We start from the raw sequence: 25,713 nt of genomic DNA on the forward strand, positions 1-25,713 counted from the left end.
TCTGTATGACTACCTTCACAACCTTCTTGGTAGAGGTGAATATCTGCAACAGAGATATGACCTAAAATGTCTGCTTTTGGCCCTTTTCAGAATGCTGTCAATCTCTAGGTTAGATTAATGTGTAGTTTACAAAATATAAGCTTTTACTTCATTTTTCCACCCTAACTATAAAATTTATGGAAGCATAAGAATTTGGCTAACAAATAAGTTTAAAATCCAACTTCTCATTTTTGAAAACTGGGATAATTATAAACATGAATCCTAGCTGCTTTCTTTTAGGCAGTGTTACTAATTGAAAAATTGATCTCTTTTTACACTAATGTAAATAATTTTGTTTCACTATTTCTATATATAGATATATATATTGAAAACTGCCTCTTTGCCTCCAAAATGAGGATGAAAATAAAAATTTTCTTTTATTGTCAAATTAAAACCATAAACTAAACTGTGTTTTTGGGTTCTATTTGTGTTAACAATCAGGAATCATACATGGAAGCAGAGTAATATCAGGAAATATGACTATCTTGTACAACTCCTTTGGAAAAATGTCATTCCTTACCAAGAAATACTGTGCTTAATTAATTCTTGCTCCTAGGAGGTCAACTTGGGGCACTCATTATGGCCTTAATTGGTAGTATAAATCTTGAGACCCTGAAGGAAAAAACACATTGAGCAGTTAGTGGTCTCTGGCCTTTTGGTGAGTGTGCACTGATGCCAGCACCATCTCAACAGTGACAGCTTCTGGTTTTGATGGCTTTGGGTCTGGTAGCACCAATATTAGGTTTAAAGGCCAATGTGCAATAAGAAAAGAAATGCGGTGACTTGTCCCGGTGTTCTGCATTAAACAGTGTGAGACGACCTACTACCTTCTGACTTGGAAAAATGTGTTTCTGTGAACTCCAGTTCTCCGTATTAAATTATATTCATTATACGGCCCATCTGGAGTCTCCTGCCAGGCCAAAAATCATCTTACAGACATTAGCAAAAGGAAGTTAAATGTAATTTTTTTAATTGTATACTTTTCATTTCTATTTATTTTTTTCCCTTTTTTATTGGAGAAACCAGATGGAAAGGAAAGCAGGATCCTCTCCCTCAGTCTGGTCCCCTTTGGGGACTGTGGCAGAGCATTCCTGGCTGCTGCCCTTGTCACACACTGGCTTGAGGTGACGATAGCGCTGTCTGGATGCCGAAGATAATTGTTAGAAAAAGGTCAGAAGTTCAATATAGAGCTCACACTGGTTGAGGTGATAGAGTGTGAGGGTAAGAACAGTGCAGGAGCTAGCATTACAGTTCTGTAGAAGTGGGTCACCATAAATTACAGTGGACAGTGTGGAAATGAAATTCATAAATACCATATAGGATGCAGTTTATTTTTTATGCGTTGTTGACTTGAACATTTTCCTGGGGGTTATCTGCAAACTGTGTTTTGCAGACAACTGGGTTTTGACTGCAAGAGAAGACCCATATTTGGGAGACTGGGCTTTCTTCAGTTCTTTACATCTTACCAAACCATCCATATTGCACAAAAGGTATAGAACCGAGGCTTATCTTGAGGACATGACAAGTGCATTTCCATATTTAGACACATGAAAATCTCAAACCTCAATCCTAGAAGGCACAGAGAGATACAGACCTGTAAAGGGAGTGGTTCAGCAAAGTGGTTCAGCTTCAGCAGAGTCCCAATGTCAGGTACAGGCAGGGATAAGATAGCCCATAGCATTTCACACTAGGACTTGGACATTTTTGTTCTCCAGTCACTCAGTGGGCCTCGTAGATGTTTGGCAAATGGAGTCATTCCCCCATGCAGCTTTCCACCTGTCCACATGAGCAGATCTGTAAAGAAAGCAAGGCAGGGTACTGGCCTGGGTTCTGATGGTACAAAAGACTGAAGAGTTGAGATGAATCTTTGACTTAATAACCTACATCAGAACAGTTTCATGAACATCATCTGTGTATATCCTAATGCTGAACTGTCGGTTCACCCAGATGAATTCCTGAGTTGCTGGATTCAGTAAAGGTATTTGGAATTCACTAATGGGGAGTTACTTTGGAGCAACACTGATGTATATAGCACATGAGTGCATTTCTAAGTAATGAATCCTTGAATTCTCCATGCAGCGTTATTTCAGTCAGGTTCCAATCATATCTTAATAATTTATTTAAATGCTGCTCTAAATATATTTTTTTAGATTTGGACAGTGTGAAGTTTAGATCCAGCATATGCAGTGATGATTCCCTCTGATTAATGTTCCCTTAGATTTTGAAGGAAGAGGGAGAAGGCTGGGCAAATTCCCTTTCACTCACGTTTATGCCTTCTGTTGTCCCTGGATAGTGATAGGAAGTGTTTAGTGTCAGTGATTTAGCTGGTGAACAGCTTGTTTGAGGAACCCAGCCCTGTCCTACCCTCAGTCATGTTGACATAGTAATAGACACACATTACAAACGTAAATAGGAACTTCAGGTATCTCTTTCCTTTAGCAGTGCGTTAAAGTCACGTCCACTAAATGGGTTACTTCAGCTTTAAATAATAGGCTCCATCACTTCTGCATTCCTTGGTGTGTGATGCGGTTTCACCTACCACTCTCCACTTTCAACAAAGCAGATAAGATATCAACACAATTAAATGTGAAAAATAATCTGTCTGCTTTGCCGGTAGTGAATGCTTACAGAACACACACTGATACAATAGATTTTAAATAATTTATGTCCGGCACTTTTTTTTCAATCTGTAAATGAGGACACCTAATGCGGAATGGCCAGCCTGACACTCTATCTGTACCCCATTAAGATAACAGGATGAGGGGTGGTGATTCAGATCTTTATATTTTTGGAGTACTGTGGATAAAAAATTAAAAATTAAAAGAGATTGTTCTGAAATACTTTGGGTCAGCAAGCTTATAAAAGCCACTTGGAAATTTGAAAGTACAGTTTAATTCTGACTCTCCTTCTGAGGGGCTCTGAAGAGTGCTTTCCATTTTCTTGGCAGGAAGAAAGCGATACTTTTGTGTTGCTGCTTGACATTTTCACAGGGTCTGTTCTGTGCTCAGGATATTGTCATGCTTTTTCATGTCTTGCAGCTACATTTGGTCTTTACTAACTAAACCTCAGGTGATGTTGAAAACAAATAGGAACTAATATATGATACAGTATGTCTCTCCTCTATGGATACATCAGATCTCCAGTTACCAGGGCATTGTGATGCAGGGCTTATTTTCAATGCACAGGAGAGTATTTGTCTACTCGAGGGATTTATCCAGCTGCTGGAACTCCTGTTAGCAGTGTAGGAAATTGCCCCACAGTTCCCCCAAGCTTAGGGACTGTGCTGCCCCTCAGAAACAAAACTGCTAAACTGTGTAAATGTGTAGAAACAGTCTTCTTCTAGTCCTTTGCGGGTTAAAATTAGATCAGTCATGATTTATTGGAAGGGGGGCACTAGCTCTTTCTTCTTACACCTGCCAGTGGACATATCCTAATTATTCATTTGAGAAAACTTTGGATAAAAATATCCATCTTGAAAATGTGTGTGTTCGAGGAAGAAGGCCAACCATGTCCAAGAAGTTTTCAGTCTTGTTTGATCTAAGGAAAATAATTCCCAAATTCCACACACAAGCAGATGCTTCATAGAGGCTGAAGTGGTTTTGGATGAGTGCAAAATAAACACACCCTCCGAAGTTATCTTCTTTGTCCTTCTGGAGATAATTAGAAAGGTGAATGAAGTTCCATGGGGCGATCATCTGAAACTAGGGTGAGACATCCCCCAAAGCTCCCAGATAAGCCTTCCCACCCCAGGGGGCAGGATGACAGTCTCTGGAGCAGGCTCTAACATCAGGGACTACTGTCCACTAACAAGCCTGTGCTGGGGAGCAGCAGCTTTGTGCAGCCAGATGGGAAGTAGCCACCGAGGAGAAAAATGTAATTTTGATACAGGAAATGGAAGAAGAACAGTGCAGCTTTTCACAAGATGTATGTTTCTTCTGTCTAAAGCCAGCAATTTTGGAAAATGAAGCCCAGAGTTTAAAAATAAAAGCTCTGTTAGGGAAAATAAAATAAGTCTCCCTACATCCATTAGGCTGCCTTTAATTGAAAACTGGAGAACAATCTAATTAATTGGCAGGTACCTCTTTCCTCTTTTATTACTGGGGCTGTTTTTGCCCTTCTCTCCAGTGTAACGGGAAGGGTGCTACTCTTTTTTTAAAAAGCAATGATAGATATAAAATGGAAAAGCAGAGAAGTACACTTAAAATTAAATTTATGTATTCTGCTGAATCTCCTCTTATGAAATAGGACCGGAACATGTGAAAGTTAAGGTCTTTGAAACAGCAGTAGCTCTAGGAGTGTATTTTTATATAGCATAGTGCTTTGGTGGAAGCTATAATGTGCTAATTGCAGGCAAGTTCATGTTGTGTAAAAGAATTTTACCTTTTGCTTTGGGGACTTATTTTATTTCAAATCTTGGCATTATGATGACATAATATAGCTACTTTAATTTTAAAGATCAAGAAAGAGGAGCTTGCAGGTGAAATTTGAGCCTTATCTTTTGCTAATTTGGTTTAAGAAAGAGGGAGGTTGGAATAAATCATTGACACTGTGGCTCAAATTTATGATACCAGAGTTTTACAATTGACAATATAACTTCCTTTTTACTTTCTTATATTTAAAGGATTCTCATGGTGGTTCTATTTATTTAATTTAGGTTTCTTTGCCAATCTTTCTTTTTCTCCATTTTCTTTAGCTTAGAGTATGTATACAATAGAGCTTATTTTAATTTTTTAGATTATCCTTTTTTTTTCTATATATTGTAAGAGTTGAGCTGGGTGTGGTGGCACATGCCTGTAATTCTTGCACATAGGCGGCCCAAGCAGGAGGATTGTTGCAAGTTCACAACCAGCCTGGGTTACCAAGTGAGCTCAAGGCCAGCCTGAATTACATAGTGAGACCCTGTCTCAAAAGGATAAGAAAGAAAGAAAAGAAAGGAAGGAAGGAAAGAAGGAAGGAAGGAAGGAAGGAAGGAAGGAAGGAAGGAAGGAAGGAAGGAAGATGAATAGACTCTACCCACAAGTGATTGAAATAGGTAGCTGACTGCAAAGGTCTCTTTGTCTTGAAAAGGAAACCCACTAGTCAATCATTGCAGTGTTGTAAATGAGTGTTAAAAATGGATACAAAGGTAGCATCAGCATCTCTGGGCCACCCTTACTGGGGACTGTCTGTTGGAAAATGAGGAAACAAGAACAAAAGGACCAGGGAGGAAAAAGCTTTAGCACCAAAGAGCTGAGAGAGAGAGAGAGAGAGAGAGAGAGAGAGAGAGAGAGAGAGAGAGAGAGAGAATGTTCATGTTCTAGATTCAAGCATACGCAAAGACACAGAGCAGAGAGTAAATGTTCCAGATTCTAGAGTCGTGTTTAAAAGTTGTGATTTGGGGTGATGCCCAGACCTTAGCCTGCAGTCACTGTAGCTTTTCCGTACAAGGATAGAATCCATTTTGAAAGCTGGAGCTTAAACAATATTTTCTCAATAAATTTAGAGAGATTTTACTCTTGTCAGGATAGTGTCTATGGTGAGGAGAAGCAGAAGGCTCCATCCCATAAATCCTGTTATTTTCCAGTTGTTAGACTTTGGAAGACTTAAGTATAAATGCCTGCCTGCCTTCCCTTCTATTGCCCTTGCACCCTCTCTGGTTTCTTTCTTTTTACTTTAGGCTCAAATAGAATCATATAAAATAGAACAATTCCAGTGGAAAAATTCCAAACCATCCCTGAAAATTAAATGAACTTGAAAAAAAAAATAGACCAAATTGTGGACAAGCATTATTTTCTGTATTGATGGAGGACCTTAATGCCATAAAACAATACAAGTACATCATAATTATTTGTGTCTGTGAAAGGCCTTTGAATTGTGTTCTGTGCAGAGTTGCCATGGTGACATGCATTGTCATCAACCAGCATGATATGATAGAGCTAAGTCTAGCTTTGTTGCTGGCAAACGTTGCATACCAGACTTCTAAAGAGACTAAAATTTGTGTTCTTTGGCAAAGAGTTGGATATTTGAGCATGTTTTGACTCTCTCATTGCTTTTAGTTACCTTTTTTCTCTTTTTAGTATAGAAGTGAATCTTTAATTTGGGTCCAGATGAGACTTAGTAATTAATGTGCAAAGCAAGTGGGGTCTGCTAACTCATGATCTGTAGCTAAGTATCTATTTTGGTGCATATTCTCAGTAAAATAATTGAGAATTTAAAGACTTAAAATCCATTGGCTTCTTGCCCTATTATATTTAGAGTAATCCTGATAATAAATCGGTAACTATGGGTTTCACTGTGGAAGGGCACAAAATAACTGACCCAAGTAATCTAGAAAACAGATGTCTTCAGTTGGTTTGAAGGAAATTCTCAAGACCAGATTGAAAGAAAGCTCTGTGGAGCTAGTGAAGCCTTCTATTTTAAGGGCTTTTTTTTTTCCTTCTGTAATGCAGTTTTCTATCTCATCTTTATGCAAACTCTTGAGAAGAGGTGAAAATATCACCAGGTAACATCTTTATAATATTTAACCTGCTGCGCAGAAATTCTTTGGATAAAAAAATTAACCCTTCAACCTCATATTCTTTATTTTTTAAAACTCATTCTCTATTTTGGTGACACCCCTGCTCCCCTCTAAGTAGAGGCTATGAATAAACTTCTGGCCATCCTCTTGAAATTGTGCCTAGAATTGTGTGTTTGGGGTGGAAATTTCATTCTGTTTTGAAAAGGTTCTTTGTGTTTTCCTTGCTCCTCTCCCCTCCCAGCCTCTTGGAATCCCTAACTCAGAAAATAAACCCCAGAGTAAAACATAAAATACCTCCGGAAAGGTTTTCCTTTCAGATCCTTGCTGAGGCAGTAGAATTTCTCAAGACACCCCAAGGGAATCCAGGAAAGAATAAGTGTGACCATGGTGACTGCTTAATTCCATCTGCTGCATGGTCTTTATCCAGTCTTAAGGTGAACCAGAAGCTGCAAGGGACTTACCCAAGACTTCTTTGTCCCTGTATGGGAAAAAGGTTGCAAACTCTTGCTGTCGATGCTATTCTAGAGCCAAACTGAGCAATATAATTGTCCATATCCCATGCAAAAAGAGAATGAGTGTCTCCGCTTTCAAAAAGTATAATTTCAAGACAGGGACAGCAGAATAATTGGCTAAGCACAGGCCTGTGGCACTGCCCTAGTCATGTGTTCATGAATCTGGCCCTGCCCAGACCTTCAGCTTTTGAAAACAGCTGGTTTTTACTTATCATTTACTTATCTTGTAAGACTCATCTTGAAATTTTGCTTTGAGATAATTTGCTGCAAAACCTGGTAGAGTGGATTTTTTGCCTACCAGTTAGAATGAGATTATGATAATTAGACTTTTATGATACCTGGTCATTTTAATTGTTTTATCCTGGTCATGCTCTGGAAATATAAAAAGAATTTTCACTTAAATTAAAAGATATTTTACTCAATTGGGTAATCTCTCTCTTTACTGTTGGTTTCCAGTTTATATTTCCTAAGAGCATTACTTCCTTGGATCACGTTGCTCTAAAATAAAGAACATTGTGAACGGAATGCGTTGGCTCTGTGCCCTCCTGGGACATCAGCCTTTGGAAGTTTAGACCTTGATCTCTGGTGATGTGAGTTCAGTTTTTGGTTAAGAACATGGGTCACCTTTTCATTAGTATTCTCAGGGAGTTTTAATTAATTGAGGATTAAAAGGATTGAGAGTTGTGGCCTGTGGGTCTAACAGAGATTGAGCTCTCAGGGCTTCACCTGACAAAGTCCAGGAAAATGTTGTAATTATCCTCTTCCGGAAAGATTAGTTCCCACAGAGGCAATGTTTTCACTAAATGTATAATCACTGCCTTTTTTAGAATCATCTTTCTAGGCATCTCACAAAATATGAGATTTCTAATAAAGGCAAGGTGCGCCAAGGAAGGTTCTGGTCGATGAGTATACACAGGGTCAGTTCAAAAAGATAGGACAGCCGAATACCTTCCAAGTTACTTACAGGTGCCATAAAATAGCAGATCTTATGGAAACCATGGCTTTTACATTTCGAGCATTTAGTCTTCACTATTGTCACTCACTGATCTTTACTGACTTCCCAACACGGGGATGAAGCTGTGGTATGAATATACTTACTTTTTCTTTTTAACAAAATTAAACATCTCTCAGGGATATGGATCCCTTGGGACAACTGGGTGTTTTTTTTTCTTTTTTAATTTGGAATATGAATTTTATGTTGTTTTCCTTTTCTGGCTAAGAGTCAGACCCCTCCCTAAGTTGACTGGTTCAGCATTCTTTGCCTTAGGTTCATGCCCACCCTCCCTGCTTTGACGGAAATACTCTATCTTCAAAATAGTAGGCTGTTTTTGTACTTTCTCCCTGCCTCTCACCCATTGTCTTTTTAGAGGGTGAAAAGGTCTTCACTTTTCTCTGTCTCCTTCAAAACTTGCTATTAATAACTTTTTAGACATTGTCACGCATAGCCTTCCATTAGAGGGTGTTTTTTGTTTGTTTAAGGCAACGTGTTTCCTGTTCTCAACATCATGCTTCCCAAAATGGCTGTGGTGGGATTATTCCACACTCCCTCCTGTGGTCATCAGCTTGGCTTCAGGCTGAAAATGGAAACTCATTGCCCTGTGCTGGTAGGGACTTGCACTGCCCAGCCTACAGTCCTGCTGGTGGGGTAGGTGACCTGAGGTAGTCACTGGTTAGTTTTTGATTCAGATGGGATTGGATCTTTTCCTTTTAATGACTGTTTAAAAGGACTAATGAAGGCTTCTTGCTTTCTTTCCTTTTTTTTTGCTCTGGAAAGAAAAATCACTGTTTTGGATTTTGCATGGTATAGAAATTAACTCAGCAGCAGCTTGATTCAAATAGATATGCTTACGTCATTGGTTTTTTTTTTTTTTTTGGGGTGAATCTATCCTGACCCAATGATTTTTATGTCTAAATGTGGGGTCAAATTTACCTTTTTAAAAAAATAAAAAAATGTATTTAGTGTCTCTGTCTAAATGATCATAATGCCTTCCACATGTATTAAGTTTAATGTAAATGTCTGTAAGGCAGCTAAAAAATGACTTCCATTGAGAACAGTACAGTATGACTCCTCACAGGCAACTATATGATTAAATAAGTCAGCAATTTTATTATTATCTCAAAGCAAGGATTCTTGGGCTACATTCTTGCCTACATTCTAGGGCCATCTCAGGTCATTAGGTATTTGTGTTGGTACCAAGATCTCAATGAGTGTGATGAGGTCGATAACTCACAGCTCCCTAAGCCACTGTGGAAGAATATAATTGTGACTCTGCTTTCTCTTGGGCATGTAATGCCTGGCAGGCCTTTCACATTGTCCCCCGTTTGAACGAGAACTCCCTTGTCCTATTGTGTCTTATACATGCATATTCCCAGCATTTACATCTCTGCCCAGCTGGAGCACTGGCCATTTCTGTGCCTCCTTAACTCTGCCCTCTGTCATGCATCTGTAGCATTCCTCTTGAAAAGCTTGCTATCTAAATCCTGCCCCTTCATTAGAGCTAAAACCAAGTATCACTCTCCCTCTAAATTGTTGAATTTCTGATGCTTTCATTTATTTAAAAAACATTTTCTGTGTACATATGATGCACCAGATAGTACAATGGGTACACTTCCACTTTCTACATGTAGTTCTTATAATAGTAGTTCTTATAATATGATTGTAGTTCTTATAATACGATTGTAGTTCTTATAATACGATTCGGTGGCATTTGCTACATAGTGTTTACTTGTATTTATTTCTTATAGAAATGAGGCAGGACATGCCTTACACATCTTTATATGCCCAAAAGAAAGCCCACCTTAATTCACTTCTAACTAGCATTGAACGAATGGGTCTGTAAGTGAATGAGAACATATGGAGAGGGCATTTGGAATCTGAAGTTGTCCTACAAGAGTGTGTGCTGCTATTTTATTTGGGAATCTTTATTTTAAACACAGAATGTATATTAGAATTTTCCCAGAAGAAAACTTTGAGAAAAGAAGTTTTATCAGTAATAAAGTTTATAGGTACTTGTTAAATTGCAGGCATTTGCTAACACTTCACGTGCATTCTCTCATTGGGTAGGGTATTTTTAAAATTCTCTTTTTACAGTTGAGGAAACTCAGGTCTTAGCATAACTCAGTTAAAGTGACACAGGTAAGTGGCAGAGTGAGAGTTCAGATCAACACGTGCCTGAACTACAGCCTAATTCTTAATGGTTGGGCAAGTATGTAACCTAACAAAAACCACCTTCTCTGGTAGATTATAGAAAATATCCCTGATAACATCTGAAAACTAGGCAGTGATGCAAATTCCATGCACAAAAACAAACAACAACAAAATTAGATCAATGATTTGAGAATATTAGAGATAAAAGGTGACTCAACTTAATTCCACGTTGAAATGTGAAAATGGGAGGGAAATGATTCACTTTTGCCCGTGTTCTTTATTGATTTGGGGTATATTAATGAAGTAAGGAACTTTAGGTATTTTAGTATAGTGTAATATTTATGTATAAAAATTATCTTTCCTTTTTGATTTAGGGTCTTTTTTTCTATAATTTTGATAACAAGAAAAGAGTTGGCACAATGGTACTTTATATTCCCAGGTTGAGATTGAAGCAATCTCTGTAGGTTATGAGCCCTCCATGATTATTGTTAATATATGAATCAACTGACTTTAATGTGTTTATGTGACTTTCTCTACCATTTGAGCCCCATTTTTATGGTTGGGTCCCTGTTCTCTCATCGCAAGACTAGAAGGACATGAGTTAAGAAAGTTTGAAATATAGGTAGTTTAAAAATTCTTGATTTGGTTGGTGACACACATCTATCTTCTTGACCCAGGTAATTAGTATTAATTGTATTGCCAACTTTGACTATCACAAACAACAGAAGTCATGGTTAGTCAAATCATGAAGTCTGAATTAATCACTAGAAGGTATATAACAACACATAAATAGCTAGCAAAAGCTATGACTGAAGCAAAAGTCCTAGTTAGCCTGCAAAAGATTTGGTTAACAAATAGAGAAGTCCTTATGGACAAGCTTGACTACAACTCAAATCAGTGTATTTCCACTAATTTCAGAAAAATCCTATGGTTCAATTTAGGTACAGATAATATCATCCCAAGGAATACTGTGCGGTACATAATATTGAGAAATATCTTAAAGAACTAATTTATAATAAACCCAGGGCTGTAACAGTGGCTCTGATCATAACTAGAATTTCGTCAATTCACACTTACTTCCTGAATACCACGAGTTACGTTCTGTGTCAGCCATAGTGTACTCAGTTGGGATGCATTAATACATTCTTATTGAATTTAAATACTTTTCTACTAATTTCTGAGTAGCCATTCCCATGAGTTTTGTCCTCACTCCACTTAAATCCACTGTCTTCACTCCAGAGAAGCCCATTAGACATTGCATGAAGGCTCCCATGGGTGCCTACCAGCTTGCTTGGCATAGCTCATGGGAGCTGGCCTCCATGCCTGGCCTTCTCCCTTGGTGGGGAGGATGGATACCAGCAAGGAAGGTAGCACTCTTGGTTGGTATTATGATACCCTAAGGGAGAAATGGACAATGCCCATTGGACTCTAAGGTTGTGACCATTGGCCAGAGGGTGTTTCCCATGTCATCCCTGTATCCTCTGATGCAGATATTATTATGGTTTAACACTTTAAGTATCATCCTTAGATAGGTGTGACACAGAAGGAAAATCAAAACACCAAGTTTATCTAGAAGTAGCGTTCATCTATGCTCAGTCAATCAGAAAAGGCACCTCATAGAAGTTTCCTGAGTTTGCAGAGGGAGAAAAGTACTTAAGACACTACTAAAGCTCCAACACCAATCCAGCCACCGGTACCCCCCTGAAGCCCTTCATAGAGGTATTGTGATGACTTAAGTCTGAAATCCCTCTTGTTAGTGTCCTTTAAAGCCATAGGCTGATTGAAAAAGATAACCATTCTCAGCCAGTCACGGTGGTACATGATCGTAATCCCCATACTATGGGAAACTGAGGCAAGTAGATTGCAAGTTCAAGCCCAGCCTGGGCAATATAGCAATTTAGTGAGACTCGGTCTCAAAATAAAGAATAAAAAAGTCCTGGAGGTATAGCTCAGTGCAAAGGCCCTGGGTTCAATCCATAGTACCACACCACAACGCAACAAAACAAAGTAACCATTGCATCAGGAAGATCTTCAAACACCACCTCCTCTTTAGCCTCATCTCCTTTAGGAGATGCAAGGTTCTTTACTGTGTCCTGGCTCCCCTCTCTCTCATATCATCTCTCCAAATGGAATCAGCTCCTTCCTTTTCACATGCTCACGTTTTTGGCCTTTTCTCCTGTCAATGTGTCTACTCTTCTATTCGCTTCGAAGTGTGTTAAACTTAGTATGTAATTCCCAAGCCTGCTTTTATATGTGATGAGTTTTGGGTGTTAGTTTTGTTTTTCAGGATACATGGTTTGGAATTTTAGGTCATACGAATCCATGACATTAAATCACATTGATTCACATAGTGAGGAATTTATTTGTTGTCTCAGAACTCCTCAATCCCAAGTCAGTGCTGGTTTGTTTGATACTTGCTTAGCTCCTGTTTCAGCAAGGGTGAGATGCCCTGGGGATCCATGCCTTGAGTAGATCCGGTGTCCAATGAGAATGAAATAACATCTGAATATTGTATTATTTTACTTTCTTTTATTTAATTTATGTGTGCCTTATAATGTTGACACTTGATGCTGGTTTTCCAATTAAGCCACAGATCAAAGGTTTCCATTTTTAAAAATGTTAAAAGTAAAGAGAAGAATAAACTTACGTATAACATAAAAGAATATTTAGTGGTGCACACATACACAGTAGGTCCTCAGAGCATTGTTCTAGAAGGGAGCAAGATTCACATAACAATTCATAATGGCAACTGAGGAAGAGAAAGGTTCTTAAGATGCAAACCTTCCCGTGGTTGAGAGGACATTTGTTTGTGCAAGCCATGTATAAAAATACCTCACAGCATGCATTTTAGTCAACAAGTGTTCTACCATAGTGGAAATGATTTACTGAAACTTAGACCTTTTCCTGAAATCCAGCCAAAACACTGATTTGGAAAACTAAGAAGTCCTATTTAGTTTCTGCTGTCATTGTTACTGAACCAGACTGACTGGCTCATTAGTGATATATAAAGATCTTTAGTTCTCCCTTCTTTCATTTGAGCATCATGAGATTGTTTTTCTCTGCTTCACAATCACTGATGAAGAACTTGCTAAACTGAATACTCAGTTTTTAATGCACAGAGAAAGTTACTTTTGTCTGTAACTCTTTTTTGACCATGTCTTGCATTGGACCCATGCTTCATGGCAGAGGAGCTATGGAAGTTTCCATAAATTGAACTTGTATATCTGGCATCCAAAAGTAGCCCATAGATTTTTTTTTTTCAGAGAAAGATATACTTTGAGGTGACCATGCTGCATAGAAATGTTTTAGGTTTTCAGAGTACTTACAACCTGTTATTTTAGATTATGAGCATATTTGTAGCTCCAGAGGTATAAAAATAAACTTTGTTTTCTCGTAAAATGTACATGACTAGAATATGTACTGGAGTTGCATCCTTAAACCATATTTGCAGGTACTTGCATTGAACCTTGCTGGTAAAAAAAATATATTTATTTAGACACTAGAATCCTGGGGTGCCCACATACATATACTAAACAATGTGTGTTACGTGAGCTTTCTTTGCCAATGTGCTTTAACTTTGAATGTTAGTTCTGGCTCCTGCAGTGTTAATGTAGTATAGGGAAAGCTGCATTTGGAGGGTAGACTTGTTTTCTTCAACACATTTGGTGGTACATTTCTTACATTCAAGATAATCATTTCTAGGATAGCTATAGGTCACATCATAACTGATCAAAGTGAAATTCCTTGTTTTTAATACTTGCAGCAAGACAGAGGTTTCTGGTGAAAATTAGAGATAAAGACAGCAAGTATGTCATTTATCCATCTGTTTATCCATCTGTGATTTGAACAAGCATCTCTCAATTATCCTTTGTCTGAAAAGATGTACAGTAGAAATGAAGGAGACTGAAAGCATTGGGACTTTTGGTTTTAGAGTCTATTGTCTTTTTTATTTTATCATTGTTTCACAAAAATTTAAAATAAATAAAAGTTAAAATAAAAGTTAAAAAAACAAAAATTCCATTTTAGTAGGCACATGTCCAAAATTTAACTCATTTATGAAAGGGATACTATAGTACAACAAAGACAATTCAAAGGAGAAAAACACATGGTAAGTAGGGAGGTAGATATTATTTTTTTCTTTTTTTAATTTAATTTTAAAGAGGGTAAAACTAAACATAACAAAGCATATCAGAAGAAAATAATGTAAGTGACACAGATTTGAAAGCAAAACGACAGGAGATCTACAGTGGCTACCGTAATGTCTCTTGTTTTCTTCTAAATAGTTGTCTGTATCTTCACACACAATGAATTAATACAAATAAAATAGTATAAAATTGATCAGAACAGACTAATGAAGATATTACAGGCCTTCAAAACCAGACAATAGGAAAATCAACAATGGCTGCTATAATAGCTCTTGTTCTCTTCAAAATCGCTGTCCATACTTTCATGTATGTTGAAATTAAACAATACAAAACAGACTAAAACCACTCTGAACAAAGGGTAGGTAGATACTATGAAAGGCAGAATACTAGAATAAGATTGCAAAGTAAAAAGATAGTTAATATCTTACAAGTTATTCAACAATAGTCTTTGGGATTGTTTTTTTACATAGTCAGAAATTTTTTGCACCTACATTAGGCAAAATTTACCTTAATTCACCAAACTTCTGTAATCTTTATAGATCCTGAATTCAGTGGATAGTAAACAGTAAGTCAACCAAGTTATAATTCGAGAGATCATCAAATGACCCATAAATGGGACTGTCAATCAATGCTGTAGAACATTGTTGCCAAATAGAATTTTCTACAGAGATGAAAATAGCCTCCATATGTGCTGTGCAGGATGGTAGCCACTGTTCATATGTGTTTATCGAGCATTTGAAATGTGGCCAGCACATCTGGAGAATTTGACTCTAATTTTATTTAATTTTCATTAATTTTGATTTAAATTGCCACATGTGACTAACAGCTACCATGTTGGACAGCACAACTCTGATGTGCCGGCATTAAATAGGCAGATATTCGCTTTTTTGCCTTGTTTCCAATTTTGGATAATTTTTTATTCTAAGCATTTGGTAGATCAAATCATGTTTTAAATGTTATGATAGGAGCTAAATATATAAAGGAACTTGGAGAAGACTCCTTAAAAAGGAGTCTTGCATGAAGCTAATAATTTTTTATGCAAATAAAGTGCCTTCTATATTGCCTTTCTTGGTGAAGGGCTCACCTAATATTGTTTTGGCCGGTAAAGATGTTATTTAAACTAAGCCTGTTTGGAGGGGTCCCAACTCTGCCTGATGTTTTTCATGTAAAGGAAGCTGTATGTGTTTTCTTTTTAGCACAATAATGTCATATCTAGTTTTGATTAAAAGAGGTTTCGAGTCTGCAACAAAGAGTGAGCTATTAATATTTGACAAATGTCTTAAGGGTTATAATAAGTGAACTTTTCTGCCACTATCACTTTGTTACTGAAGAAAAACAGTAAATTCATTGGGAAGTTCAGTTTTGATTTTTCATGAAGCTTGGATATTTTACTTAGTTTGCTCATCTTGCCTGCTTACAGGGCTTTTTCCGCAGAAGTATTCAGAAGAACATGATTTATACTTGTCATCGAGATAAGAACTGTGTTATTAATAAAGTCACCAGGAATCGATGCCAGTACTGTCGACTCCAGAAGTGCTTTGAAGTGGGAATGTCCAAAGAATGTAAGTGGATTCTCAAAAAATTTTCCCTTATTGCCTTATCTGTAAATATATTTGCTCAGCTTCTGAAGTCAAATCATGAAGAATGTCAGCATGAGACAATTAGTCATGGTACTAATGATATAATGTCAAGAGCAGATATAAACAAAGGTGACATGAAAATGAAATGACTATGGAGATTTTCAGATAAAATTTGAGTGGTAGTTGGTGGAAAGACAGGAACTGGGTGTTGTAGATGGCATATTTGTATTCCAGAGCGGTGACTAACTCACTGTATAAAGCTATTTGCATAGCCACTTGGTGACTCCATTTCTCCATCAAGACAGTAGGAAAAAGGACTTTTATATCAAGGAGAGAAAATGAACCAAGAAGCATGGATATGAACAGAAGTACTAATTTGCCTTTTCCTGAATGGAAGGAATCATCACTTTAGAAAAAACATTTTGAAACTTGGGACATCAGCATTTTTCACAACTTGATATAAGTGTCTCTCTTCCAAACCATCTCTTATAAATGATAATACCTTTTATTAGTGCTAAAACATTTTAATAAATTAAAAATTGGTTTTTCATAAACATCTGATATGGGGTTCTTGAAATGTACATGCTCTAAAGTGGACAGAATATAGTATAAATTTTTTCGTTGTTGGTATTCTTTCTTTGATACTTTCACATATAGGGAATTAGAAAAAAGATTGGTAGAAGGCTTGGCGGACACAATAAGTGACTGGGATATGTGCCAGGTGAAACACTTATAGGACTATAGGACGGCCGCCTTTTCATTTATTCCATCAGTTGGGGATTTGATGAAAGCCACTTTGTGTGTGAGTTATTGAATGAGGTGCTATGGAAGGATCCTGGAGATGCCAGTGTCCTCCCAGAGCATGGAATAAAAAGCCAGGTGCCCTATCCATGCTCTTAGAGTGAGCTTAAGGAACTATGTTATGAATCAAGGGCTCTGGGATTTTGGGCAAGAGAATATGGCCCTGGTAAAGACTAACAGAAGAAAGACATCCCCTACAGTAAAACAGCATGACTTTGAGGATATTCAGCTGAAAGACTGGCCTTCTGCTGGGAGCTGCTACTCAAGGCTGTAGTGGCTGTTTCCTGGTAGCCTCTGTAGCTCCCTTTCTTTCCTAATCTCCTATCCCTTCACATCTCTTAATGACACTCATACTTCAGTTTGTTTTTATATCTTTGGGTTTCTACACTTCAGAGTTGGAAGTGACCCAGTCAACTCAAGCCAATGAACAAATGCTCAGTTCCTTCCATAGTCATCAGTTCATTGTGTGAACACGTAACCAAAAGTAGTCCTATATGAGATAATTGAAGACTCAGGCTTAAAAATTTGTACAGAGACACCTTCTTCTCCAATGCATGTGCACATAAAAACAAGTAGCCATGAGGACCCTACCAGTGATCTAACCCTAAGGGAAGTCACTTGTTAAACAAAATAAGTACTGTAGATGGAAAAAAGGAAAGATAAAAATTAGAACTTTATTGACATTACTGAATTACTCAACTAACAAAAACTGTGAAATCTCTGTCTTGAGGTCATTTTGTTTTCTTTGTCAATAGGTACTCACTAAGGCCTTTGGAGTTGGGATCCTGTTTCTGTTTTACAGTCCCCAGGAACAAGAATGCATTAGATAGGACCAGGGATTTAGCTCAGTGGTATGAGCACCTGCCTGGCAAGCACAAGGTCAAGTTCAATCCCTAGTACAAAAAAAAAAAAAAAGAGAGAGAGAGAGAGAGAATGAATTAGATCAGAGAAGTGTCTTGCATAGACTCTTTCCTTCTAGGAAGTTCTATCTGCAGATGATAGGTCACTTGACCTAGTTCCCCCCTAAACTTGGTGATATTAAATAACTTGAAATCAATAAATGTGGAGACATGAAGCTAAAGTTCAGTCATCTCAGGGCCCACATCCTTCCCTTGAAGGGAAAGACCTGAAAAAGCCAGATTATTTATATGTGTGAGACTCAGGGTAATCACCGATTGCTCCATTTCTGGTCTGACTTTCTGTACATGGATGTCGCACTGCATTTCTGTGGGACAATTTTAGTTCACACTGAAATTATAAATTAGTAAGCCAGATGTGAACTCAGGAAAAAATCAGTCTTTTTGCATTTATTTTGTGTAGGCTAGAGACCCATTTCCTGCTTACATTACTTAAAACCCATATCCTGTTGCTCTGTAAAAACTGGCAGCTTGGTTGGCAATTTAAAAAAAATAATGTTTACACCCACAGGAAAACCCTAGTTTCAACTCTCAAAGAACTTATCACCTTAATTAGATTTTAAAATATAGAAATGGGAGCAAAATCGAATCATTATGTCCAAGTACACAAAAATAAATGTTTTTCTTAGAAGGAAATTGAAGGTGAAATAAACACTCTTACTATAGGAATTGAGTGTCTAATAGAATACTTTTAAAGTTGAAACAAAAGGAAGCAGGCAAATATGAGATCAGTAAGCAATTATACCACAGTGTACACAATTAAAATGAACCCAAGAATAATAGATCCTTGTAGAATGTTAGACCTGAAAAGGGATCTTAGAGATTGATTTTCACTCATATCTCTCATCTGACATACAAGTACACCAGGACCCGGAAAGGTGAAACGGTTTTCCCAGCAATCGCTGACTGACTAAAGGCAGAACCAAGTCTATATAGTTCTGGTCTGCACCTATCCTCACCCTGTCTTCTCTAGAGTAGCAAGATTATCAGGATTCACATCCAGTTCCAGCCATAGGACTTAATTGGTTATTCTCTAATTAGTTATTCCAATAACATGATGCCACTTCATGAAGTTCATTTCTTAGCTGGTTTAAGCTAAGAAAAACTGGCATGTGTAACTGAAAAGTCCAGAGGAAGATGGCTGGATCATAGGACACGTGTTTGTTTCTAGCACATTGTTTCTTTTCATCTCTCACAGCTATTAGTTTTCTTCTTAGAAAGATTTTCCCTGTGGAAACATGGTCACTGGCAACTTCAGGCTGATGGTCTGCCTGCAAAAAGAGAGACACTTTGAGATCAAGTTCATTGCATCATAGCACGAGGTCAGATTCTCGTTAGTCTGACTTGGGTCATTTAACCCTCGATGTATGCACTGCTTTGCCCAAGAGAAACAAATTGTCATTGGCCAGGTGTGGATATTGATGCAATCCCTCAAATCCAAGATTAAACTTGAATCCACCAATTCATGGGGAGGAATATATACCTCAGTGGTGAATCAGAAAGATAGGAGGCAGAGCTGGGGCTCAGTGGTACAGGATGCACGTTGCATGGATCAGATTCAGGGTTTATCCCTCACGGTGCAAAAAAAGATTAGAAAGATAGGAAACAAATATGACCTCATATCCATTTATTGTAAATTAAGGCCCACATGATGTTCCCAGTTCATTCTCCTTGATTCTTTTTGAGATTTTTTGAGGGGAGGGGCAAAGAAATCTAAGCATCATGTTATTGAAATAACTAATAAGTGTTCTGTATTCTACATGTGTATATGGCTTTTTTAATGCATAAATTCTCCCAACACCCGCACTTATCATCCCTTCCCTCGCTCTTAGTTGGAAGTTCTGGAACCTGAGGCATGGAGAAGTTCATTGCTTTACTTAGGGTAACACAGGGGCAGGGCTAAGGCTTCACACAAGGTAGTTTGACTATAGAGTCTGCATTCAAACTGAAGCATTTACTGCATGCTGTAAAAAGCAGCCTTTAAAACTCTGAATTACTTCTATTCTCTTTTATTGCCAGTGGTTAATAAAATAACCACACTCTTTGCTCTATATTAGAGATGTATTCCCTAAAAAATCATGTGCAAATTTAATTCTTATAGATCAAATTTGATTTTAAATGTGTAAAAGGATTTACTAGTGAAAGACATTCTTTAATGTGGCCTGCTAGAAAACTATGATTACGTCTACATTTTTCTGGTTTTAAAGGTTGGTGGGTATACCTTATCTTTGTCATGGGCTTTCCGGAATTGAGGAGATAGTTGTCTGTCAGAATGTAGAGTACCTACCTGTCAGAGTGTAGAACTTGAGAGTGGTAATGTCAAGTGAAAAAAAAATCCATTTTCATCAGCATTCTAAAAGTGGTACAAAATTTATGAAAAATTAGAGGAGGCAAAGGGAGCAAAACACCTCCAAGTTAAGCAATGAGCTGCTCTGGGGTTAAAAGCTTGTAAAAACACCAGTAAAGGAAACCTTTTGTCAAACTCCTAAATTAAAACAAGAAAAAAAGAGAAATCATAAGTGACACTGGGGATTGTGAAAGAGATGTCTGTATTGTGGAAGGGAGAGGATTTAAGAAGTTGCTGTTTAGAAACTGAAGGGATAAGACCCATAAAAAGCTTGACTATAGGCAGTCAGTTATAGAAATTCAAATAAAGAGTTCAAATTGTTAAGAGAGAGGTCAACACACTATTTTTAAAGGACTGGACCCTTTAGAAAAAGTTTTGAGATTTTAGAAAATACTTTTGACTTCATGGGCCACGTGGTTTCTTCAATCGTAACACAAAAGCAGCCATGGGACATGCATAAACAGGTATGGTTATGGTTCATAAAACTTTATTTGCAAGAACAGGTTAAGGGCTAGGAGTGGCCTGCTGGCCAGCATATTCCAGCTCTCCTGGGAAGTGACTTACACAGAGTCCACGTATATAATTCCAGCTGATCTGTCTTTTCATCCTGGCCTCCACTCTTACCAGTAGACACCAGGCTTCCAGCCATACTGAACCACAATGGCCATTGACTATGCCACCTCCTCCTGCTTTGCCTGAAGCCCAGGTGCCTGCTGAAATGTCAGTTCCCCTCTCAAGCTTTCCTGAGCCCCATCACACACCCTAGCCAGAGGTGTTCATTCTTCTGCAGTGTTCCCATAATGCATCATCCACACCAACACAAACTAAAAGCTTCATTATATTAGAGTGCATTTCATACACCAGTGAGTCTCCTGGCTTGTTTATAAACTATGAAAGTATCACTTCTCAGCCTTTTGGTTAAGATCATGTGTAGTAGAAACACCTAAAAGGCAAGCGTCATATCTTTCTCACCTTGTATTCTCAGATGTTTGATTTAATGAAGATAGGTCAGCTGGTTAAATGTGGCCGTTTTAAAAAGAAAGCCAACCCCAGTTCCACTGTGGCTTTACTTTCTGAAAAGTTGTCAGACACTGAACAATTTTGGGTGTATATCTATTCCAATAGATCTTGTTCCTATATCCGGGAGAGGCCCAGAACAAGTTATTCAACTTCTCTGGGCTTGTGTTTTCTGTCGGCATAAGAGAAACATTAGTACTGACTCACAGTTCAGGCATAACATGAGAACTAATGCCTTTAATCCTGTTTGGACCACAGGTTTCCACAAACTACCTTCTTTTTGCAGTTCCCCTCCTCCATGACATTTGATTCTCCAGTGCATTCACCAGTGAATGGAGTTGGACTGAGCAGGTCTTCCCCCTGTATTTTCTTGTGTAACGTGCAAAGGCAAGAGCCCTGCTGAAATGGAGCAGCTGGGATGTACGAGGGGAGGAATTTGAAGCTCAGCTTCTTCCAACCTTCGCTATCAAGTTGTTTACTGACAAAAGAAGAGGACCCAGGAATAGGCTAAACATTAGGACCAGAAGACCACAAGAAAAATAGCAAACAGTGATTAGGCCAGACTCATGTGTTGGTGATCCCGGCTGCTGTAACCTTTGGCAGTGTACCTCTGGGCTGAGGCCTCTCAGATTTGGTGTTCCTCAGTTTACTTTTGTAACATAGACAATAATCAAGGGCACCCCCGACCCTTGTTCTGCTTTTACTTTTCTTTCTGAAAATCACTGACCAGGGACACTCAAAGGGAACCTCTTGTCATTGTTTTATGAGGTTATATTTATGTAACACATGCTCTTGAATGGTAGGTAAATCATATGTTTGCTTTTGTTTGAAAATGCTATTAAATGTTTTTTCTACATTTTTCATTCTATAATTGTTTCATAAGTGTATTTGTAGAACAGAACAGTTGAATAATCTCTGAATTTATTTAAGAGTCTCCAAGAACTCATTGACATCTTCTCATTTGGGACATGCTGACCTTAAAAACAGCTTTTTATAAAGTCTCTACATTCTGATATCTATTTTCAACTTGCATATCCTCACAGACCGATTGGGTGGAATGCATGTGCTTTGGACAGATACTTAGCTACTTCTACCAGATAATTTTATTGCATGCTTCTCAAATTTCCCCCCTTAGTGTTAACTGACATTAAAATAAACCTTTTGAACTAAAGGCACTTGACCTCAGTGAGAAATCACCTTTGCTGGTGTACAAGTCATATTGCTCTCATTGGTTCTGCAGGATTTTACTGGCTTAATAACAAGGAAATGCGTATTGTAAGTTGCCCTGTGAAGTCAGAAAATTACATAAAAATCATCATTAGGACACTTAATGTCTCTCTAATTTTAGTTTGTTTCTTCTTTGTTTCTATGTACATTTTCAAGGTTCATTGGGATCATTTTGTTCTGTTCAACAGACAGGTACCATTAACCACCACTCCCTTTTCTGCTTTTGCTTCCGGGTGCACAAATCCCCCAAAAACCCCAATAAGTCAGGGAAAGGCTGATACTTTGTATTATCAATTTAAATATGTCCTGGAAATTGAAAAATAAAAACTAGCCACCCCTTTCTACTTGCCCAGTGTTAATGTTTTTCTGCATCTCTCCAGGAGATTTTAAAAAAAGAAAAGCAAATTCCATTCGGGTACCAGCACCCTAGTGATATCAGTGCCATTGTGGGACTTGAACCCCATTAACACTCAGACTGTAAAGGAAGTATTAAAATTCTTTCAGCTTTACTGATACATTTCTCTTTGCTGCCTGTCTCCTGAAGAGGGGACACTCAGTACAGTCTTACCTTAGAAAAATGAGAAATTTCCATTATACAATAGGACAGAGGAAATACAAAGAACAGAGGACTTTTCAATTAGCTTTCCCTGGGTTCCCATCTTGCCCTGCCCTGCTGTCTCAAAGTGAGCCTGTTGTTTAATTTGGGTAGCTCAAGTGGAGTGAGCTAAAACCTGGGGATTTTCCCAGCAACTCTGCCAGATCTGCTTGGTGGATTCGACCTCACCATAGCAATGCCAATGCATTTAACACTGTGCCTGGCACACAGTAGGTATGAAACAAGGGACAGCTGTTGTCTTGGGTTCTGTGCCTCCATTGCTGCTGGCATGGATGTTTATTAGTATAGTAAGTACAGCCTTGATTGTACTTTAAGAGAATAGCAAAGGGTGGAGTCACTGTTCATTTTGATTTGTTTTATAGTACCATGGTGTACCTGGGAAACCCCAAATATTACATCCAAACATTACAAATAAAGTTTGCAAGCATAGTTTCTGAAACAAATAACTGCCTGCCTTGGCTACGATAAACTGTAAACTGGGAGACAGATGGCTCATTTGCCTGGAGATGCCATGACATGTGTAATCAGAGAATGAGAAAGTATCCTGGTATCATGGAACCCAACTCCAGGGAGAAAACCGAACTGGGGTGTTGGAGAGGACGCCTGGCCCTCTTCCTGCATCAGTCATCTCGAGGTGAGGTCACTGGGGTCTCCTAGGCAGTGCTGAATCACTAAGGATGCCGGCTTCCTCTCAGGCTCTTCCTTTCTGGGCTCACTGAGCACCTGCCATCCCTCCATGTGCTTTATTCAGGACTTTGTAACCTGCCTTTCCTCTGGGTCTGTCTTCTCCCTTCTCCCAACCAAATCTTACCCTCCTCTGCCACATCAGGACCACTTCTCCAGGCTGACATCCACATAACTTGATTTTAATCACCACCATCCTTTAACAGCACTTCTGTAACAATGAAGTTCTTACACATGTTTAATGCCACCTACATTTCCGGTATCTTTACTCATATCTGCTCCCATATTAAGTCTTCTATTATTTACATAGGTGATTTGATTTGATATATATACTAGTTTAATGCAGGATATTTCTGTCTGTAAACTGTGCACACATTAATATGAAATGTAATTTTAGAATATATTGAGCTTTACGTGGCATCACATCAAATCTTATAGTGATGAAGCCATTGTCTTTGCAATGATTTTGCTGTCTTTTTATTATCAATGAGAAAAACCTCAGATTGATGCCAGTAAATCTTGAATTAATACTTTCCAGAACTTCACTAATATCTTTTTTAAAAAAATAGAGGCAATAATACCACACTATCACTGAACTGTATTTCTTTCAGCGATCTATAGACTTTTTCTTAAATGGACAGATAATAAGTATTTTAGACTTTGGAAGACCATCCAAGGCCAGTTAGAACTACTCTACTTTTGTAGGATGAAAGCATAATTGAGTATGGCTTTGTTCAATAAAACTTTACAGAAACAGGCCTTTGGACTAAAATCTCCTTATTTTTTTTTACCTTTGCTCTCTTATTTATAGCAAATGGAGCTATTTTTCCTGTATAATAATAAGGGGAAATTTTCTTCTGAATATAATGTAGCAAAATAAACAAATTCAATTGAGGCTGAAGCCAAAGAGCTTAGTAGCCTGTGAATATGTGAAAAATCATGATGTTAGTACTAGAAGAGAAGGTTTGAGAAACTCTGGTTTTGGATGTTAGCTGATCATGCATTCTTGTGTCTTAGCAGAAAGAGAAGCCAGAGGTGGAGACTTGACCCCTCCAGAGTCTGTGTAGTGCTGTGGTCATTGTTCTGCAAGAACTGCCTCAGTCTTACTGTGTCACAACCTCCCACACCTTCAAGGCTGTGCACAGTTTGAGGAGGGGCAAGAGACCAAGCTTTTCTTGGGTCTCAGGGATTGGTCCTGTCCCGGTCAAGTGCATGGTCAATGAGTGGGTGCATCATCATAGTGGAAGTTCAAGCATCCAGGGAAACTGATGGAAGATGAGAAACAGGGGAACCCTCCAATTGCATTGCCTGCACCACATCCAGAAGAGCAGTAGGGCAGCGATGTGCCTTAAAGCATGGAGACAGACTAGATTCTGATCCCAGCCCACCACTTAGCAGTGTGTGCTTTGGGGCAGGTTGTATAGAACCTCAGTGTGCCTGAGGTTCTTTGTCCATGACATAAAGATAATACTAACTACTTCATGTAGCTATGGTGAGTAGATGCATTCGAATGTGGCAAGGGCTAAAAACAATACTTGGCTGTTTGCTCCTCACTCATTGTCCTGTCATGATACTGATTTGTCTGTGTTGTCACAGAATAACATGCGCTCATCAGTGATCCTTAGTAACTATACAGAACAGTTAATTCTCCTTCTAGGCCAGTGGTCCATTTATTGAAAACAGGAAGTACTCTCAAATTTGAAACTTGTTCTTAGAGTTCAGATCTATACCCACAAAGCAAAGTGATAGGTATATGGAATCATGGGCAAAGTTTCAGCTGTGAGCCTATGCTCTATTGGGATTCATAGCTCTGTGTCACTTACAGAATTAGCTCCAAATGTCTCAGCATGAGTGGAGCTAGCACAGCTGCCCTGGTCTGCCTAGACACTGAACTCTGGTCAGGCTCTCCTGACGCATCACGGACTGGTGCCTTAGACTGCCTGTGTGCCCCTCAGGTGATGCAGCCTTGGGATGGGCATGTTGGCTCTCTACCTGTTGCCTCTCCTCTCCTTCTCTAGTCTTTCTCCAAGGCACTTCTGTCTAAACAAGCGTATGTGTACACCTACACAAAGCCACGCACACACACAGCACACTTTGCCAGCAACAGAGAACATGTGTGGGTCCCTTCTGCCTGTGTCATATGTCAGTGGCACTGTTGCTAAGATAACTTTGAGAATCAAACTT

General features: G+C 38.4%; 1 protein-coding gene across 5 annotated transcripts in view; it reads left to right on the forward strand.

Moving 5' to 3' along the window:
• Rarb (retinoic acid receptor beta) overlaps positions 1-25,713 on the forward strand; it is a 401,913-nt gene that overhangs the window by 297,312 nt on the left and 78,888 nt on the right. For all 5 annotated transcript variants that reach the window (XM_063256848.1, XM_005008210.3, NM_001172731.1 and 2 more), the window contains 1 exon segment: positions 15,761-15,902. In XM_063256848.1, the coding sequence (XP_063112918.1) occupies positions 15,761-15,902 (142 nt within the window).

Source organism: Cavia porcellus, unplaced genomic scaffold (assembly GCF_034190915.1).
Source record: "Cavia porcellus strain 051 isolate PalLab524CR breed Dunkin Hartley unplaced genomic scaffold, mCavPor4.1 scaffold_10, whole genome shotgun sequence".
NCBI classification, from domain to species: Eukaryota; Metazoa; Chordata; class Mammalia; order Rodentia; family Caviidae; genus Cavia; species Cavia porcellus.